At 39.4% G+C, this 21,116-nt stretch overlaps 3 protein-coding genes across 4 annotated transcripts in view; 1 reads left to right on the top strand and 2 right to left on the bottom strand.

Annotated features, from left to right (window-relative positions):
- LOC137281835 (anosmin-1-like) overlaps positions 1–4,848 on the top strand; it is a 70,982-nt gene extending 66,134 nt beyond the window's left edge. Inside the window, exon 16 of one of the 2 annotated variants that reach the window (XM_067813471.1) lies at positions 982–4,848. In XM_067813471.1, the coding sequence (XP_067669572.1) occupies positions 982–1,157 (176 nt within the window). In that variant the 3' untranslated portion in view covers positions 1,158–4,848. The remainder of the gene's footprint in view (positions 1–981) is intronic. The other variant, XM_067813472.1, reaches the window with a different exon arrangement.
- An 11,672-nt stretch (positions 4,849–16,520) lies between these two features.
- On the bottom strand, positions 16,521–18,304 carry LOC137282739 (uncharacterized). Its single transcript, XM_067814527.1, has 2 exons — positions 18,201–18,304; positions 16,521–18,024 (listed from the first exon to the last, which is right to left on the bottom strand). The coding sequence occupies exons 1-2, from the start codon at positions 18,249–18,251 to the stop codon at positions 17,629–17,631; spliced, it is 447 nt and encodes a 148-aa protein (XP_067670628.1). The 5' UTR covers positions 18,252–18,304; the 3' UTR covers positions 16,521–17,628.
- A 36-nt stretch (positions 18,305–18,340) lies between these two features.
- On the bottom strand, positions 18,341–20,074 carry LOC137281129 (uncharacterized). The gene is made up of 4 exons (XM_067812257.1): positions 19,981–20,074; positions 19,469–19,551; positions 19,215–19,305; positions 18,341–19,044 (listed from the first exon to the last, which is right to left on the bottom strand). The coding sequence occupies exons 1-4, from the start codon at positions 20,072–20,074 to the stop codon at positions 18,341–18,343; spliced, it is 972 nt and encodes a 323-aa protein (XP_067668358.1).
- Between the last annotated feature and the right edge of the window lie 1,042 nt (positions 20,075–21,116).

The raw sequence follows: 21,116 nt of genomic DNA, 5'->3' as shown, positions 1-21,116 counted from the left end.
GTCTTTTTTTACCAAAGCAATGTATTCCTTCCAGTCACTGCATCAAAATTCTTGGAAATTATAACCAAATGTGGATAAATACTCATGATGTCAGTCACTGGATTGTCTGGTCCAGACTCAATTATTTAGTGTTCATAGCTGGAATATTGATGAATGAGGTATTAAACAATAAACAAAAGCAAACCTATCCCACCTGCTCACCAACATCACTTACAAAAGTTAAGGTAAAAATATGTGTGCAAAAAAATCAAGAAACATAATTGAGGAAAGTCATAGATTTGGACATGTGAAGATATCGTTTTGACATTAGATTTTGCCCTGACAATGCTATGACTTCATGAACTTGATGATGTCATAATGTTGTGACATCACTGTGCTGCAAGTCCAATGGTGGTATTGAGTTCAGAAGTGTACATTATTCTCTGAAAACGAATGAAGTGTGATTTTGATGATAAACAGAATCTCATCCTCTTGTCTTCTGATATCAGATATAACGTGTTGATGAAGGTAAAAATATCCTTGGCAAGCCTTGTTATTTCTAACTAGGAATATATTTTTGAAAATTGGAATAATCAGACACTTTGTTATATTTAATGTATTCTCTTCTTATTATACATACCATTAAAAAGTAGGAGATATTGGATTTACAAGATTGATAAAATGCAAATGATGAAGTCAAGGAGAAAACAGATGATGAAGAGAAACTAAGGCTACTGTGAAAAATTATTCCATTCTTTTGAAAATGTTTCATCTGTATGGATATATATTACCTTTTCTCATATGCATTGTCACTGGCTAGTGGTATGCTCGCAAACTGGAATATCCTCTACATTTTCAATGGTTTATGTCTATATTTAATTGCTATCAGGAAGAGAGATCTATTACATATTTTATCAATTTTTTAAATCATTAATTGTGCATGTTTCTGAAAGAAGTTTTTGCAGATTTCTTCATATATATAATGTGTTCTTGTTTCCACAGACTTCAGTACGACAGTACCCAGCAGTGGTACCCAAAACCCCACCCAAGCAGCAGTAGCCTGTCGTCCTGCTGGAACTATAGCAAGAGAGTCATCACTTCCAACATGCTCTGGAAGCAGGGCTCTCATTGGCTGGAGCTTTGTCCTATCACTAATCTTGTCATTTATGCTGCTGTAAACACAACAGTTGCTATGGAAACATTCTCTTCATTTGTTATGTAATAGCACTTGAAGAGTTTAGAGGATTTTTAATATTTTCGATTTCACAATTCTGGATGTTTCCATGGCAACAAAGCAGGATAAACAATTGCCATTATTGCCACTGGTGCTGCTGTTCATTAGATATTTATGTACAACCTAATCATGCCATTTTTGCGTCACTCTTCAATAAAGGGGATTTTGTTCCAGACTTGAAAATGAAATACAGTATTAAGCAAATTTCATGCAAGTGCAATCATAGTGAGACAAAAATATAGATATGTAAATATGATTAAAGATTTGGAAAACATTTTAAATATTTAGAAGTATTTGAATGAACGTTAATGTCGAAAAAATGTTGTGGAAATTTATGCCCCATGGAAAACAAAAATCCTCTTGCCAATGTACACTTTTGAAAAAGACGTTTACTTCTTTTTACAACAAAATTTACAAATATAAGATCCGGTTTAATTCCCCACATGGGTACAATGTGTGTATGCCATTTCTGGTGTAACCAGTCATGATGTTGAAAGAATATTGCTAAAAACAGCTAAACCCAAACTCACTCGCTCACTAAACTCAAAAAGACTCTGTATATTGAAGAATGACTGTCATTGACTGACATGATCAGGTTAAATGCCTCACCTCATTTCACTTGCCAAAGACTTACATGAACAGGTAAGATATGGAGGAGAACTTAGCACTGGAAAATGTCACAATGTGCCAGCAACCGCAACTTACTCCATGTAATTACACAAAAACAATTTCACGGAAGGTAGTATTTGATGCATGCACAGAGAGCTAATTGTAGATTGTTGGGTTAATGTCATTGTGCTGCTCATTGTATAACAGTGCAAGGGAGATTCAGGGGATTTAAACCCCCACTTTTAAAAATTCCTGGATCAGCCCATGATTCAGATCAGCAATAACTAAATAGAGCTTGTTATCTATCTGGTGGCTCATGTCTTCAAATTTCAAATAAGTGTTCAATTTTATCCTGACATTGTTATTTTTGTCTCGCTGACAAACAGGATATTTAATAAGGTATTTGTTTTAATAATAGCAATAAATAGCAACCGCTCAAAGCTTTTACAATGCAACTTTCTCATGGATACTCATTTACATTGAGTTGTCTGTCCATATACGGGTACCCAACATCAATGCACTGGATGCTGTTGTAGTGAGTCGTTATAATATGATATCGATGCTTAATAGGAATTCAAAAATTATTCATTGCAGATCTATCTGAGATCAGCCTTGTGATAAGACCTCAAAAATTTGTTATAAACTTTTGAACTTGACTTATTTTTGCTGTTTCCAAAATGTGAATTAGATAATACATGTTATTTTTAGTTTTGATAAATTTAAACTTTTCTGTGAATAGTTATTGAGATACCCATTCATTCATTGGCAAGAGTTGTATGGAGAAGAGAAAATTTTTTAAAAACAGTTAAGGTCTCAAGGAATATAACAAAAACAGTTGTTTCCATTAGGGCCTCACGTGGATACTCGAGCATTTGTCACATTTAGCTGGACTTGAGTCCATTTTCTTAGACTTTAAACTTTTAACAACATGCATGTGTATTACTAAGGTTCCAACTTCAATGTTCATCAAACAGTAATCTTTTTAAGTTATGTCATAGCAGTTATGCTGTGAGTTGGTTGAAAGGTATGAACTTCAAATACTCAGGTCCGAGTCAAGCCTGACCTCTCGAGACTTGTGAAATGGACACGCTGAAGTCCTAGTCTTCATAGTTGTCAGTGTTGACACATTGTGGCTATTGTACAGTGTTATGTTTCTCAATAACTTGACCTACCAATGCAATGGGTATCACAACTGTATCTCCAATGAAGGGAGAGCTCTATGAGATAGACAATACTCTAATATTCCTAGCAGGTTATGAATGACAGTTGATCCTGTTACTCTCAGAGTGAATGTATTCATCATGCTTCATCATGTGTATAATCAACATCATCATCATCATCATCATCATCATCATCATCACCTAATACCATTGATACAATTCTGGAGATGAAAGTACAGTATTTCTGTTGAACCTATGTGTTGGTTTATTTCAACCACCTCCCAAACCTGTTTATCAACAGCGTATGTCCTATGACTAAATGAATACTGAATAATAATGTGTGCTAACAGATTAATTCTACATTACAACCTGAAGTTACAATAAATTCATTATGTGGTTTTTATCAGGGAAAACATATTTATCTCAAACATAATTTTAGTAACACTTTCTGTCCTTAGGTGATTGTCTAAAAACATCTTTATGACTTGTATGTTATTAATGATAAAGAATCTTGAGTCATCTTTTTCAAGGTACAAGTAAGTTTTTTAACTAAAACCAAAATAACTATTTCCAATTTAAGGTTTCTAACAACTACGACTCAACAGACTGCATTTGAAATGTTGTGATATTATTTATATATGTAGATCTACCTACCTCTGTAAGTACCATAATGACTCGACTTGATTGACTATAATTTACACTGTGTACAATAACTGAAATTGTTGTCAGCTAACAGTATCATTCCCGACCCTCAAATAGTCTGACATGGAACCACAATATGATGAAATTAGTTGTAACCCACCCGCACTACAGGGTAAATAAGAGCTTGGAACATAGATAGGCATGATCTGTTGACAAGGTTTCGTACCGCTATTAAATAGTTTCGTATCTGATTAGTTTAGACCAGACATTAAATGACCGACAAAGTTGTTTCCAACTGAAGGCTTTTCAAAATATCTTTTTCATTCTACATTCCAAAAATGGTTTCCTGTGTGTTTCACGTTCAGAATATAAAGAACTATAGACAGCATTTCTTTCTTTTGAATTTTATATGAATTTGACTCTTTCCACAAACGAAGATTGGAGGTTCTTTTCGTTGATGCAGTGAAAATCCTGTAGCTCTGAGGGTGGTGGTTTCTCTTCTCACAGAAGACATGGTTTGATCCTGACATGGACACAATGTGTGAAGCCAGGGTGTCCCCTGCCATGATAATGCTGGAATAATGCTAGACACAGCATAAGACTAAACTCACTCACTGTAGCTATTGGAAACCACACATTCCAGTCGAGCTTACTGAGCACATCAGTATGGAATTACAGCACACTCAGTGCCCATGGTTTATACACCTAGAAGACGTTGACAACTACCAATTCCTAGACCAGGATAAGAGCGAGTGATTGAGTTGGGATTTACACCACTTGCAGCAACATTCCAGCAATATCATGGCAAGGAACACTAGAAATGGGTTTCACACATGGTACCCATGTGGAAAATCGAACCCAGGTCTTCAGCATGCTGAGCAAACACTTTAACCACCAGGCTGGAGTAAGATGGTTTTGCTGCAGTTCCATAAAAAACCCTCATCACAGGAGACCATGTGTTTGACACGCCTTAAGGCCTGCGACTGATAATTGCAGGGTTTGGTTTCAGTGTACCATGACAGTGATATTACATCATTTATATTTTCAGTGATGAAAATAGGAATGGGTGTGTGATATACAAATTTGTCATTTTCTTAGTTTTTCTGGTAAAATGTCTACTTCTCATTCTGTTGATTGTACTGTTAACGATATTCTGTTTACAAGAAAGACAAAATATTGCATAACTGTAAGATCATGAAAACTATTTAATATATATTTTCAAAAGGAATCAAAATAAATTTACATATTTACATCAATGTACATATTCATTAAGACTAATTAGGACAAAAAGGTGTATTTATTTTACCTACTGTTGTACACAGTACCATTCTAGCATAAACTTACACATGAAAATAATGTAGCTTTAATATTTACAAATGGCATTTGAACATTATTGTATACATATGGACACACCTGTACATTACATTGTATATTGCAACTAACCATACAGGTTGGCTAGGAGCTACTAATACATATTGCTGTCGATTAAATACTGGTGCCGTCCACTACCCGTGAATTATTCACAATATATCATGCTGTATACTGTAGTTCCAAATAATCTCCGATCTGATTGGTCGATGAGATTGTATAATCACACAAGGCATGAGTGTGATTAGCTCATGCTAAATACAGTTGTCATCCAATTTTACTTTCATAAGTAGTAATATAAGTAATGTTGATAAGCACATGTGTGTTTATTTCCTGATGTTGTGCTAGTCATTTCTTTTTTTATACAATATGTGATTTGTGAACAGGCACCACTGAACCAGTTAATATATTTTGTGTGACAGCCTGTTTATTTGTTGTCATGAGAAACAGAAATTAAAACTTGCACAAAAGAATTTATATTCTGGCCTACATACAGGTCATCCCAAAAGTTTGCAGTAATTTCCTTCCCATCAAAAGTTTATTTTCTTAAAACCCTTCACTAACTTGAAATGAAGTGCAAAGTTTGTGTAGATGAATTGCACGATGGTCAGGCATCAAATTGCTGAAAACAATGCCCAAATTATGTATGAGAGTATGTAAACAGCTTCATTTGTCTGTAAAGTTTTATTAAGAATTTGCCAGTTTTCACTGATTTTCATAATTTATTAAACTCATGACAATAATCTTTTCAACATTACGAATTTGTTCTACAATATGTCTGTTCCTGTAAAAAAATGTGATAATCATTAAAAGTTATTGGCTGAAAACATTGAAGCAAAATTGGTTTAAAAAAAAGATAATGATAAAAAATTAATGGCTGAAAACACTTAATCAAACACTGCAATGTTAGATCTAAAATACTATGACAGAATACTATCAAATAATCAACACTAGTTAATCATTTTATATTTGTTTCATTTTCATCTACCATAAAAAAATTGTTATGCACTTCTTTTGCCCTCAGTATATGAGCTTATCTGAAGACATTACTCCATGCAATAACCAAATCTGTCTGAAAACTATGAGATTTTAAGGTTAACTGTTTTGGGAGAGTACAGTATAGGTAAACATTTTAAAAATTCAAACCAATTTTATGTAACTTTGGTTTTATAATGTACACTCTCACTTGGAAACTGTGAGAACAAGAAATATGAAATACTTGTAACTTAATGTCTTAAGCACATGGACTTAAACGGAATCATGCTCAAATATGAACAGTATTGAAACTGAATCTTAAAGTTGTGATTATGTTTCAACACTGTGTTTGTGGTTGTTTAATTGAGAATATTATGTGATGTATATGTATTTTGCTGAATAAGCATCTCAGGGTTGATTTCCAATATTGTTGTTAATCTATTACGTTGTAGTTACGTTTTTAGGAGAAGAAGAATTCGACCTGCGAGATTAAGTTCTCAAATGCTTTTAGAAGGGAGGTGTTTACTACTCAGAGCCAAGCTTTTCATTTACGGTGCTGCTGTTGAACCCTGTAAATGGCAGTGAAGAAAGTAACACTTAGTTACTGAGACAACAAAGTTGGTTACCATGGTGACATTATGACGTTTCCATGGTAACATCATGCCCACCACATGACTCAGTGTTTGAAATAAGCACCTGCCAGGCATATACATGTAGTTTCAAAATTATATAGGTTTGCATCACTGCAGTCTATGTATGTGTCAATATATTTGTAACAGAAAGCTGTGTTGGTTATGTAGGAGTGCTTGAAAGTTTGAATCAGGCTCACAGCTTCTAACGTCTACTGGTTAGTGGCCAGTTATCACTGGGTACCAGTTATCACCAACACCTGGCTGTAGCGCTTGCACAGACAGCTTGACTTGTGCATCCATAGTATTTCACACATTGACACTAAAGCTATAGGCTACAAGAGTTAAAATCTTGCTGTCTGCACACGTACTACAGCCAGATGTTGGCCATAACTGGTAGAGGCAATAACCACTCCCTAGCCAGTGTGGTCCTGGCCATTCTTATTTCAATCACTGCTGTCTCCATCCTCACATGTGAATACCATACCAATCAAGTGCTCTGTAAATAATAATATTGTTGTTAATATGTTAATACTTTGTACATGAAATAAAAAAAAGCTTTAAGCAGAATTACGAACTTTGTTGTTTGTGTTCATCAGTTTACAAGTCAGTCATAAGTGTGCAATGATTTGAAAGGAAAGAAATACAAAGGAAGAAAGTCTGTACCCCAAATGTGTGCCAGCAAACTGAGTGAGTGAGTAAGTAACTTTAGTTCCGACTCAAATAATTGAGTCTGGACCAGACAATGCAGTGATCAACAGCATGAACATTGATCTGCGCAGTTGGAACCAATGATGTGTCAACCAAGTCAGCGAGCCTGACCACACTATGCCATTAGTTGCCTCATGGTAAGCATAGGTTGCTGAAGTCTTATTCTACCCCGGACCTTCACTGGTCTTTTCACCTACGTCACTGCATGTTGGATGTTGTGGGCATCTCTGGAAAAGATGGAGTAAAGGGCTGTAACAATGCATCAAACTATCGATGGATTGCAATTGTTGAGTTTCCAACAGCAAATATGGTAGAAAGATACCACATAGTCACACATACTATCGATAGTTTAGTTGCGTACTTTACTTGATAAATGCGCAGTGCAAAATACAGGAAGACCAGATTCATTCTCTTTGATGTAGAGTTATCTGCCCCTGTTACCTCTTTAACACACTTGATCTTGGTTTCAGGTTTCTTGTCCGTCACTGAAAGAGACTGAAACCACTTCAGCTTGGTTTTATTTCATATTAGCTATACATTCATTTGGGAAATAACTTCAAATGTGACACTTCAAGGAGTGGGAAAATATTGCACTATTAATAAGAGGTCACAACAGACAAGTCAACTCACGATACAGTTTCATTTGAATCCACTGACTTCCTGCTTAGAGCAGGAAAAACTACAACAAACTTTGTATCCATATATAGACCACCCCTTCCGAGAGGAATAAGATGTCATTATATAATTTCATTGTAGAATTTTCAAGTTTGTTTGCATCAAAATGCACCGAAAGAAACAGATTTATCATCCTTGACAGCCTCAACCTTCATTTAGATTGTCCAACAAAACTGGAAACATCGACAGTAATGAGTATTTTGGACTCCTTTGGCTGTGTTCAGTTGGTGACATAGACTACACACAGTAATGGTCACACCATTGACGGGGTGGTTACAAGAAAACATCCATGCTGTGTTCTTGATCTTCTGATATCAGACCACCGTCTTGTGACCTTCAGTGTAGACATAGACAGACCATCCGACCTCAAGAAATCAGTGAAGTGCAAGAACATCAAGAAGATGGGTGGAAATTCATTCAGAGCTGACCTCGTGGCTTCTGATCTTGTAACAAATCCTCCGACAAACCCGCTTGCCCCTTTGATGAGTCTTACGGCAAACCGTCCGGACTCGCCGTGGACTATACCGCCAGAGATCAGGGCCCTTATTCTCGAAACGTTCGTAGCCCTAAGAAGTTTTAACTTTGATCGTAGCCAGCGTGTTACGAATAGGCTTAAGAAGTTCGTAGGGCTACGAACGTTTCGAGAATAGCTAGTCAGGACTGCCAAGTCTCGAGCAAGAGCTTCTGAGAGGCAGTGGGGACATACCCATCTGTAGGTCCATAGGCAAATATTCTGCAGCAAGAAACCCTGTGACATCACAGATTAACAAGAACCAGTCATATTTTCAAAGATCAAAGAATTTGCTCTCTATCCTGATGTACTGGGCAATTATCGTCCAGTGTCCAATCTACCTTTCATTTCTAAGGTCACTGAACAAGCTGTATGTGACAGGCTGTTGGATCACATCTCAAACAATGATCTTCATAATGTATATCAGTCTGCCTACTGACTGCAGAAACCATAATATCGAGACTGCTAGAGTTAAAATCGTCAACGATTTAAGATCTGGAATAGACAAGGAGAAGGTTGGACTGCTTGTATTGCTGGATTTGAGCGAGGCATTTGATGCGATCGACCACAAGCTTCTTCTGAATTGCCTCAAAAGGGACTTCTTTGTTGAATTGGTTTCTGTCATGTCTAAGTTCTCGCTATCAAACTGTCCTAGTCGCTAATGAGTCCTCTGCTAAACAACTTCCTGATTACGGAGTACCACAAGGTTCCGTCCTGGAGCCAGTCCGTTTTACTTTGTATACTAAAGAACTTGGAGCCATCATAGACAGCTACTCCATCTTCCAGCAACAATACAGCTGAACAAGTTATTCCATCCTACCTCTACTACTGCTCGTGAAGCTATCCTGCATCTGACTGAGTGCTACAGACATCAAATTCTGGATGCTTCAGAACAGACGGAAGCTTAATGACTCAAAGAATGAATGTTTTCTGGATGGCACTAAACGACGGCGCCGAAAGACGAATATTCAAAACATACCAGTTGGAAACACCACCATTTCAGTCTCTTCCAAAGTCCAAAATCTTGGCAGTGAGTCTCACTGGACTCACTCATCAACAATCTTACAAAACCTTGCTTCTATATTTTAAGAAACATTTGGGACATTCGCAAATATCTGTGCATAAGCTCTGCGACAACCCTCGTCATCTCACTGGTGACATCCTGAATCGACTACTGCAACTCACTCCTAGTAGGCGCCACCAATGTTCAGCTATTGAAGTTGCAGCGAGTGCAAAATGCAGCTGCCAGAATCGTAAACAGGACCAAACCACCTGAACATATCACTCCGGTACCCAAGCAGGTCCACTGTCTCCCCATCCAGCACAGAATAATCTTCAAAATTCTCTGCTTTGTTTTCAAGGATTTTACTGACCAAGCGCCGCACTACATAACTGAACTGATTGAGCCATACATCTCCCAGTGTTCACGAATAGTGTCTGACCCTCTGACAAATCTGGCAGATTCACAACAGTCAGATAGAAATCACCAACCTGTCAGCCCCAGTGACTGAATATTTCACAATGTCTTTGTGTGAAGTTGTTATTTGCGGCATATGACACTTGTTTGCTGTTCAGAAATTTTATGTTTGTTATCATATAATGTTAATAATTTCAATGCCAATTATAAGAAATGTCAAATCTGAAATGTTTGTTAAACTTTTTTCTGTGGGTCCTGTGAATTTTCAGTAGGTCAGACAAGACATCTGAAACTTACAGGACCCAATGTCCTGTTACTTTGAAACACCATCGTGAACACTGATCTCCACGAGAACATTGCGATCCACGTCCATGGCACTGCTCCCTCCCGTTAGGACGCCCTGCTATGGGAAGAGAACCTTCCAGCATGCTGTCGCAAAGACATGGAATGAACTCCCTGAATATTTGAAAAACTGTTGAAATCTACACGACTTCAAATAAAAATCTCAAAACTCTTGTTAGACTGTCATATCCTGATGACTAGTTTCATTGCAAGTGACTATGATTTTAATTCTATGTGCTCTTTGAGCATTTACTGTGAATGAACATAACGCGGTACAAATGGACTACAATAATATCCTTATCGCGATAGTATGTATTAGGCTTTAACCACTAGGCTACCCCACAGCCCCACATTAACAAAGCGAGAGGTGTACTGTGGCGACTATGTGAAATAGGTGATCATCAATGTGAAATTTGTGACAAGATTTACACAAGAGGAAGACGGTCACATTGATACCAGTTGTGTTCTGCAGACTTCTTGCTGGTCTGTTTCAAATGCCTAACATGTTTTTTCTGACTGGCAAAGTCGTAAGAAGGGATATGATTCTGGTTGAAGAGTTTGGATGAAGCTTCCGACAAAGTGGTCCGTTTTCATCAATAAATTGTGGGGCAGTGTTGCAGCCTAGGGTTAAAATTAGCACTCAATTACTGTGTTATCATCATGGAAGACACCAGAAATTAGCTTTATACATATGATATCGAACTCAGATCTTCGCTTTGACAAGTGTATGTCTTAACCACAAGACCACCAATACTTGCATACAAGTAACCTAGACATGTGCATGACACTCAAATTCCACCGGGGTTTTGGTTAAAGTGTCAGCTTGTCACGCTCAAGACCTGGGTTCACTTCCCCACATGGGTAAAATGTGTCATGCGCATTTCTGGTGTCCCCTGTCATGATATTGCTGGAACATTGCTAAATGCGGTGTAAAAACATACTTGTTCACTCAATAATTGTTTAATAGCCATTTCCCTTCGATTTGGTCACCTGAACTAGAATGAATTGAAACCACTGAAACCACGTCCTCTGTGGACATAGTGATTACGAGTAACAGTGTGTTCACAAGACTTTTGCAACCATAAGCTCACCCGAAACCTCAAACAATATTCCTTCTGCCCCAGTGCATTGATCTCCATTTTAACCTTTCAAGTACAGTCGCGTATGCTGTCTCTACCAAGGCGACGGTGGGGTAGCCTAGTGGTTAAAGCGTTCGCTCATCACGCCGAAGACATTCGACTGTCAACATGGGTACAATGTTTGAAGCCCATTTCCGTCCCCTGCGTGATGTTGCTGGATCATTGATAAAAACTGCGTAAAACCAAACTCAGTCACTTACACGCTCCCTTTCTACCAAGATTTCAAGGAGTATCATAAAATGACCCTTGTTCAAAGGCGGTTGGATTGGGGGCACAGCATTCCAGGAGTGAGGAAAGTTTTCATCGACGTTTATGTGACACATGGGTGACATTTCCAAATTTGTCAAAAAAAGATATCCAACGTAGGTTCGGCTTTGACCAATGCTATAGGTTTCGCTTCTTTGACGATTTACAATTTAGAAGTCAGCTACATAGAACAAGTAGAAATGAACAACAACTTCTTTAATTCTAGAGCAGGGAAATTCGATATAGGTTGCTGTATCGTTTTCAAGTATGGAAATCATACTTGGAGTAGGAGATGGGGTTGACAAGAACGGATCTCGATGGTGTTGACCGTTAATGTGTCTGTCTTGTCGAAGAGTGGCGATCTTTGTACGACCGCTCCATGGAAGGTCATCTATGTTCTGTGTGTTTGTAACATGAAAGAAAAAGAAACAGCAGATACTATAATATTTATTATGTTCATCATTATCATTATCATTGGTTATTATTGTATTACATTTGTTTGTTAACGGACCATGTTTCAGGACTGTCTTGATGCATCAGCTGTAACAGCTGTAATGCTGTATGAAGCTGCATACAAACCATTCACAGGTGTAGACAGTGACATGCAGTATCTGTTTGCTGCTCCATGGTTAACTGGCCGTTCACAAAGTTCATTTTCACATGTAGTCTTTTATCTAAATCCTGGTATCTCTTCTTCTTGTATTTCAGTCTCCAGGATGACTGGAGCTGGATGATCTTTGTTTCAGTCTCAGCTTGCAGTCTCTGCAGAGTTGCTAAGAGTTTATACAGGCTTGGATGTGGAGTCTTTATTATCCCGTTTAACTTGTGATGCTATCCTTCAACGTGGTTAGTTGTCCTAGGCCCAACTGTGTCGAAATGGTTCCAGGATGACAGACTGTCTCTGTTGATCACCTGGTCTGTGACATAATATGCCAATCTGTCAACACCTGGCACCTCTGATGGTCTCTCTTCAAGTGCAAAGAGCCAAAAGTCTTCAACTCTGTTCATGGGTAGAAGGGGAAGCACTGTAGCACGTCTAACGAATGAATGAACTACAGGGTTGTCCTTGTATGGAACTGCCAGAACACTTGTCGCTTAGGCATGCCTCCATATACACTGTGTATAGTGTAAAAAACATCCTTCAGTTGCGGGAAACACTGATGTCACTGCATTCCATGCTGCTGTCTCGAAATCTATGTTCACTGTTCGGCGACAAAGGAACAGGAGAACGGGTACTCGGTGAGGAGAACAGATGTCCATACGTCGTCTGCTTCTTGTCGGATAGAAGGTTGCATGCCAGAGGGAACATCTCTCCATCTACCTGGGCATGCACTGTGTAGATCTGCTTGAAGAGTTCAGGGCAGGACTTGAATGTTCCATCGCAGAAACAGATGTCGGCATTGCTGAGGTGCTGGAGGTTGGCATCTGTGGAAAACAGGAGCATGTTGTCCTCACTGATAATGACATTCTCCCCGGTTGTCGTCTTTCTCCATGGACCTTGGGGCTTGATTTCTTCGCGGGTCTTAGGCAGAGCTGGTATCATCTTGGATCGCTGCCGGTACATGGCAGCATCGCATGCGTCATAGTGGGGAAGTCAGAGCTGGTATCATCTTGGATCACTGCCGGTACATGGCAGCATCACATGCGTCATAGTGGGGAAGGCAGAGCTGGTATCATCTTGGATCACTGCCGGTACATGGCAGCATCACATGCGTCATAGTGGGGAAGGCAGAGCTGGTATCACCTTGGATCACTGCCGGTACATGGCAGCATCACATGCGTCATAGTGGGGAAGGCAGAGCTGGTATCATCTTGGATCGCTGCCGGTACATGGCAGCATCACATGCGTCATAGTGGGGAAGGCAGAGCTGGTATCGTCTTGGATCACTGCCGGTGCATGGCAGCATCACATGCGTCATAGTGGGGAAGTCAGAGCTGGTATCATCTTGGATCACTGCCGGTACATGGCAGCATCACATGCGTCATAGTGGGGAAGGCAGAGCTGGTATCATCTTGGATCGCTGCCGGTACATGGCAGCATCACATGCGTCATAGTGGGGAAGGCAGAGCTGGTATCATCTTGGATCGCTGCCTGTACATGGCAGCATCACATGCGTCATAGTGGGGAAGTCAGAGCTGGTATCATCTTGGATCACTGCCTGTACATGGCAGCATCACATGCGTCATAGTGGGGAAGGCAGAGCTGGTATCATCTCGGATCGCTGCCTGTACATGGCAGCATCACATGCGTCATAGTGGGGAAGGCAGAGCTGGTATCATCTTGGATCGCTGCCTGTACATGGCAGCATGACATGCGTCATAGTGGGGAAGTCAGAGCTGGTATCATCTTGGATCACTGCCTGTACATGGCAGCATCACATGCGTCATAGTGGGGAAGTCAGAGCTGGTATCATCTTGGATCACTGCCTGTACATGGCAGCATCACATGCGTCATAGTGGGGAAGTCAGAGCTGGTATCATCTTGGATCACTGCCGGTACATGGCAGCATCACATGCGTCATAGTGGGGAAGTCAGAGCTGGTATCATCTTGGATCACTGCCGGTACATGGCAGCATCACATGCGTCATAGTGGGGAAGTCAGAGCTGGTATCATCTTGGATCACTGCCGGTACATGGCAGCATCACATGCGTCATAGTGGGGAAGGCAGAGCTGGTATCATCTTGGATCACTGCCGGTACATGGCAGCATGACATGCGTCATAGTGGGGAAGTCAGAGCTGGTATCATCTTGGATCACTGCCGGTACATGGCAGCATCACATGCGTCATAGTGGGGAAGTCGTCTCACCACATCGGCATTGTCGTCGGTCCAATCACGACCTCTGAGGCCTGACACTTCTTCCTGGTAGGTAGTGGGGAACGGGGTAACCTCTTCTCTGCTTCTCTTCTTCAGATTGTTGACAAACTCTGTCACTTCAACCGACCTTCCGTCACTTTGATGTTTATGTGGCTGGCCAAGTTTTGTCAGAACGTTGTTCTTTGTGTGAAGAGTCGCAGGGCATCCCAAAATGCGGTGTTGATAACGCCAGTGGACAGTGTCATTCCTCCATCTAGCTTTCACACTGAACTGGTAGTTATTGTGGACAAGATACTTACCGCCTCTGTTGCTGTCTATGAACCTGATCTGTACACATGCATTTGCCATTGTGACGAAATTATTTGACTAAAGTTTGCCATATATACTGGTAATACCTCCTCAGTGGCAGATCAAGTTAAAGATCAAGTTAATCTCACCAATGGAGCACTTCCTTGAATCCTCCAAAAAATTCACATAATATGAATGCATCTCACTTTAATACAAATGTCATAAGTCTCACTAATTGAGCATTTTGGAGCATGCAGCATTTTGTTGATACGGACTATGGCTTATCTGGGCTATGAAAATACTAACCCTAGTCAGCCAAATCCCATTCTGGCTATGTGAGAGACATGTTTTAACAGAATCTGGCTAAGTGAGAGAACACCGACGTAAAGCCCAACCCAAAGTACCTCAGCTACAAAATGCTCCAGCAAAGTCTCAGATAGAATAGTAAGTAAGAATAGTAGAATAGTAAGGAAGCTGGGCGGGTATGCAACAATTTGTTAGATGGCCAGCCCCTGATTACAAGGATTAAACCGTAAACAGAGGTGTCAAACACTGTCATTTGCAGCTACTATGACGGTGTCTGCAGCAGTAGTATTACCAGTTTTAGCTAGTGGTGTTCCGATCGAACATCGACCCGTGAAGGTCCGGGGTATCCTTCAGCAACCCTTGTTTGCCATAAAAGGCGACTCTGCTTGTCGTATGAGGCGACTAACGGGATCGGGTGGCCAGGCCCGCTGAGTTGGTTGACACATGTCATCGGTTCCCAGTGGCGCAGATTGGTGCTCATGCCTTTGATCACTGGATTGTCTGGTCCATACTCGATTATTTAGTGACAGCTGTCATGTAGCTGGAATGTTGCTGGGTGTGGCGTAAAACTACACTCACTCACTCCAACTGACAAGATGACAACTGCAGGAAATGTTTCGGGGTAGTAAGTGAAGGTCAAGAGGCAGTCTCGTGTGGTAAGTGAGACGGCTGGACACACAGACTCTGTGGAACTATGGTGTCCAAGAAGACGTACGAGGAAGCGAATGGGACAGGTTAAACATATTACACAAACATTTCATATAATTCTTGTACCTCTTTACAAAAGCATTAATAACATACATAATTATGAGTAGCTCATCAGTTGATGGTCAGTAGCTACGGCTCGTTTGAACTTGGGTTCATTTTGACGACATATCTGGCACACATTCGTCACATGTGCCGGTGCCAACCTCAACCAGAATACAGCACCACAAACTTCAAAACACGTTAAAATACTCTTTTACGTAATTGTACATGTAGGTGATTAGGGTTCGGGTTAGGGTTAGGGCTAGGGTTTCGATGAGGGTTAGGGACAGGGACAAGTTAGGTTATGTACCCTAACATCCTCACGAGAATATGTGATTCTGCATTCTAAAGGTGCTCCAGTTGTATCACAAATTACAGCATATACCAATGAAAACATCGACTGGTACTGCAACGTCGCTGAGCACAGAAAACAATGGCGGCTGGTAGTAATGGCAAAGGTCAAGGTTGAATGTCGTCACTCTCACTGGTGACGTCATCTATGTGACGTCAATAAAGTGTGTCAGTGACCTCCCTTGTTAGCAGTAAATGCTTCAATGGCCGATTCTTAATATTTATGCATGTGACCTTTGACCGATTCCAAAACGAGGTTATACCCGCAACGATGCTGTGGTTTTACATATCTTTTTTCAAACCTTAAAAATATGTCATAATTACATTTCGTTGAATCGGTGGTGCAGAAATATAAGAAAACTTTTTTGACAAATGGTGAAATATGTAATATTCATAAAATGTAAAATTTCTGAATATACAGATCTATTAAATTTTTTAGGCTTATAGGTGTCAGTATTTTGTAATGGAAACAGAAGATGGTAAAAGTAAGGATTGCAACGGATACTCTAAGTGCTGAATATGACATGTATCACCACTATTTATTATTCATGAATGCAATAATTTAGTTAAGCTTGGCTCTAGAAAACTTTTCGGTGTGTGTGTGTAATTACCCCTCATGCTGCAGGTGGAAGTGTACTGAGAGGTTTGAAAGAGTATTGGTATATTTTTGAGTCAGCAAGCCGGAGAAATAGTTTGTTATTTATAATATTAAACAACTTTTCATCTTAAACTTCATAAAACTTCATTTATGTTTGACGTAGAAAGGTATTTATGTGCATACATGATACGCTTGAAATCTTATATTATGTCGTAGGTCATTGAGTTTTAGGTGTACATTACGCCTGTACGCTCCTTATCTGTAGCCCTGATTAAGTGATTAATGAACAATACGGAACCCCAATACTAACTGTTGTAGTAATAACCAGTGATCTGACATAGTCCACAGTACTAAGTGCAACAATTGCAAACCAACATAACTTGCACTTCTGCAAGGCTAGTACATATTACATTTTTGCATATTTCACTTTGAAAATAGACATAAGGGCTCAAGTAAAACATGCTCCATTAAAACAAATGTAAATCATTCATATTTGGTACTGGGGACTGAATAATGAACTTAATTCATGAAAGGCTATGGTTCAATTCACCGAATATGCAAATGCATCATAACAGCTTCAGTAAAAATGCACAAAATTATTTCCTGGAACTGTGATTATCTCCCCTTAGCCCATACCATACTATTGTAAGGTTTTGTTTCAAAAAGGATAAATTACAATATGAATATGAAAAGGTAATATGTCTTATTTATATGTGACATGCTTACCTCACAATTAAACAATGAAAGAGGTTTACCTTTGTTGCATTTTTCTGAATGCATTAAACATGATCTAATTTCATCTGTCTTGATGTTGTGAATAATGCTGATTATATAGGTAATTAAAATAGACAGAGAAATGACTGGTAACAGAGTGATACAGACCCTAAGAGAGAATGTAATCAAAGTAGAATTTATCAGCCTTGTCTTTCACACTTTGCCAACTCTCAGGACAAAAGTCAATTCTCTCAAGATGGTGTTGCATTTCAGACCATACAAACAAATCACACCACTTCAAACCAGTCACTGCCAGCTGCATCTGGATCTGATGATAGTAGTTTGATGTTATCTTAAGAGCAAGCTGGCCATTGTCTTTCCGGCTGAGGTAGGGCAGATCATGGAGGTCCTTGTTCCGCAGGTCTGGACACTTCACCTCCAGTAGGCCAAAAGGAGGGTTGGACCTGGGGTCTAGCACCTTTCGGTCTGGAGAAGCAGCCATCCATGCTGCTCTGGGACTTATCACAATCCCACAGGGATATATATTCACATTGCCCTCCTTTACCTGAAACATCAACATACTATTTTTAAATACCACTATACGTGTACACCTCATTATTATGTATGTTGATATTAGCCTCCTTATCTGAAATATTAACATACAATTTGAAGTACATGCACATGCACATTTCTTTAGTTGATCTATTAACACATATGAGTTAATCAGTTGGAAATGTTTACCGTCCCATATGTCTCTACTGCAACAGGTTCATTAGCAACACCCTCTCTCATTGCCTCTGTGAGGACGGTCCTTGAAGAAGATCTCAGCCTTTCTGCAAACTTCTCTGGTTCTGAAATATTACACACATTGTGGATTTGGGTCAAAAGTTTTCTGTTAATGAAACTAAAGACAGAAAACCTGATGTAAGTAAGGTTTTTCTGTGTTTACCTTTCCTTCGCTTTGAAATTTCTCCAACTTTGGAAGCTGTGACCCTGTGATGTCTGAGACGCACCCACTTGTTGTCCTGTGCCTGGAGTCTGGTGGCTCTCTCTATCTCCACAGCATCCTCCTGACTGACACTGAGGGAGTCTAGCAGGGTTGTCTGGCTGGCTGTCAGCACATTGCTGCAGTTGTTGTCCCCAATCTGCCCAACACTAAGGGGTAAGTCAGGATAAAATCCATCTACAATGTTTATCAGACAATTCCCAGATAACTTCTGTTGATGGCTGATGGTACTGCCCTTAAGAAACAGTCCAAAATTGGTTCTTACAAAAGGTGGTGTAGGCTCATCAGTCTGTGGGACTGTTGTTAATAATGACAAATCAGGATAATTTAACTTGAGAGATGACAAAAACGGTTCCAACGGTGCAAGGGCAGACCTAATGGGGTTGTAGAGGGTTGATTTCACAGGCCGGTCCTCTCCATCATTCTTGTAACCAGACACCTTTATCTCTGGTACTGACATACCGGCTATTTTATCCAGCCGAGGGATGTGCCATGTCTGTGGCATGGAGGTCTTGGCAATATCCCGTGGGATGGACTTTATTCCTCGCTGCTTATAATGGGCCATCAGGTATAAAACACCTGTGGAAGAAAAAACATATTTTTAAACAATATAGGAATGACAGAATCAGATCTTGAGTTAAAAATACCCAGACATATATTAATATTATACATAGAACACGAAAGGAAACAGGAGGACCTGATTTCCGTGGAAAATTGCCATCCCTGATAGAAAAAGGCTAATGACATACCTGTCACATGACCACAGCACTGGCTCTGACCTATAGCACAGTTGCAGCTGGCACTGACCACTCTGACCACTGGACTGATCTCTATGGTGACCTGCATTTAATAGTACATGTACTTGTATGAAATGAATCAACTAGGCTCTAGGCTATCACAATTAATAAACACAAGAGAGACATTTAACAAAATATGCATTCCTAACAATATATATATATAAATATATATTTTGTTTCCAGACAATATCATGTACCCAACTTACAGTTACTTTATGTGGCGATTCATTTTTCTTCATGGAACGGTGACAGCCAGCTGTTGTTACACAAGATGTGTCATCACATGATGCTGCAAGAAAACGATTACAAGTGGAAAAGGATACAAGACAAAAAAACAGAAATTACTTGGAATAATTTTATATGAATTTAACATAATATGATCTGACAATTACGACCTTGATTATTGACATCCTTGAATGTAGGTCACAGTGACATGTAAACATTGTAAATGTCTGTCATTAATCTAACTAAAAGAAGTCCCAAAAGAGCTTCTGCGTTGCACATCATAATAATTAACGCGTGTCCCGTATCTATATGATAACATGTTATGTGAAAATAAAAACATCTTCAGTCATAAATCGGCAATGACATAATGACATTGACAGCCAGTGCGATGGTTACCATTTACAGATGGAAATTGATGAATGAAACTTTCTTCGCAAATTGAAAATGAAACCTTCACTGTAATATTTGAAGCCTTTGTTCAGTTGGGAAGTACCGGCACTTCTGCTGTTCATCTGAATATAAGTCTCCACGAAGGAAAAAGTGAGAGACGGTACAGCTGTCAGATCGCTTCCAGATTTCGTCGCCATCACGATTCGCAGATTTCGCGGGTATAACCTCGTTTTGATATCGGTCAAAGGTCACATGCATAAAAATTAAGAATGGTCTATACCCACCGATGTATCCTCGTTTTGTCAAAACTTCTATCCATTTTAGATATAACAGCAGTAACGCTATTTTTAGGACATTATCACACATTGTCACAATATGATTTGAATGACGTCACCACTGTCGATGACACAACAAAACAATTGTTTACGTGTCAATACGCGGTGAATAGTCTTTCAGTTTCCGTGAATCTAATACCATTTAATCATGTTTTTCAACCAATCAGATTACAGAACACAGTAACTTTTGGTTTACAATTCCTAATACTTCCTTCCTTACCCAGAGTTCCATGCTTCGAGCTAGCGTAGTATCTCTGCCACAGGCCAGAAAGATGTGACGATTCCTCACATCTTACACAGTCCATTTAATATTATGTACACAATTTCGTAAGTTCTTTATCTTTTATAACTTTACACATCTGATTAAACATCGTAGTAAAATGGCTTAGTTTCATTGAGAAACTATCCTAAAACTTGTAACACTATTTCGATGTGCGCACTGATCCTTTGTATAAGTGGGCTGTACGGCTCTACGTGCTGTCATCGAAGCGTTATGGAGAGCAAACGATACAGCCGGTTTGAAGTGCAAATACGTTTTGTCATGAACTTTAATGTCGCAGTTGTAACAGTGTAAAACAATCTGAAAACCTCGCCGAATCGCTTGCGTTATGTCAGCCTTGGCCTATTTATGAATCTGCGCGTTTGTTTACAAACAAGAGAAAAGTCCGGTCATGTGATATGCAAATTTGACTGTGGCAGTGATGTTATGCTAAGTCATTGCTACGTCTGAGTGTGACTTCCTAATAATATTTATATGTCGTCACTCTCAGTAGTGACGTCATTGATTTTGATATTATATTATATAATTAATTTTCGTACTAACCAAGCCAACTTTTGCACAATTTATGAGTAATTATCTTGTCTAATAATTTTATATGAATAATATTATATCGAAGTTGACCAA

Source organism: Haliotis asinina, chromosome 4, assembly GCF_037392515.1.
Source record: "Haliotis asinina isolate JCU_RB_2024 chromosome 4, JCU_Hal_asi_v2, whole genome shotgun sequence".
Classification (NCBI taxonomy): domain Eukaryota; kingdom Metazoa; phylum Mollusca; class Gastropoda; order Lepetellida; family Haliotidae; genus Haliotis; species Haliotis asinina.
Note: the sequence above shows the minus strand (reverse complement) of the source record. Positions and strands in the feature narration are given on the sequence as shown.

What these genes read in the sequence shown, in the direction of transcription:
- LOC137281129 (XM_067812257.1), bottom strand. Translation starts at nt 20,074, where the DNA reads ATGGCGACGAAATCTGGAAGCGATCTGACAGCTGTACCGTCTCTCACT. An exon ending in GATGAACAGCAGAAGTGCCG is followed by an intron (nt 19,552 to 19,980) that starts GTACTTCCCAAC and finishes GTTTTCTTGCAG; the next exon opens with CATCATGTGATGACACATCT. An exon ending in GTGCTGTGGTCATGTGACAG is followed by an intron (nt 19,045 to 19,214) that starts GTATGTCATTAG and finishes TTTCTTCCACAG; the next exon opens with GTGTTTTATACCTGATGGCC.
- LOC137282739 (XM_067814527.1), bottom strand. Translation starts at nt 18,251, where the DNA reads ATGAGAGAGGGTGTTGCTAATGAACCTGTTGCAGTAGAGACATATGGG. An exon ending in CAGTAGAGACATATGGGACG is followed by an intron (nt 18,025 to 18,200) that starts GTAAACATTTCC and finishes TTGATGTTTCAG; the next exon opens with GTAAAGGAGGGCAATGTGAA.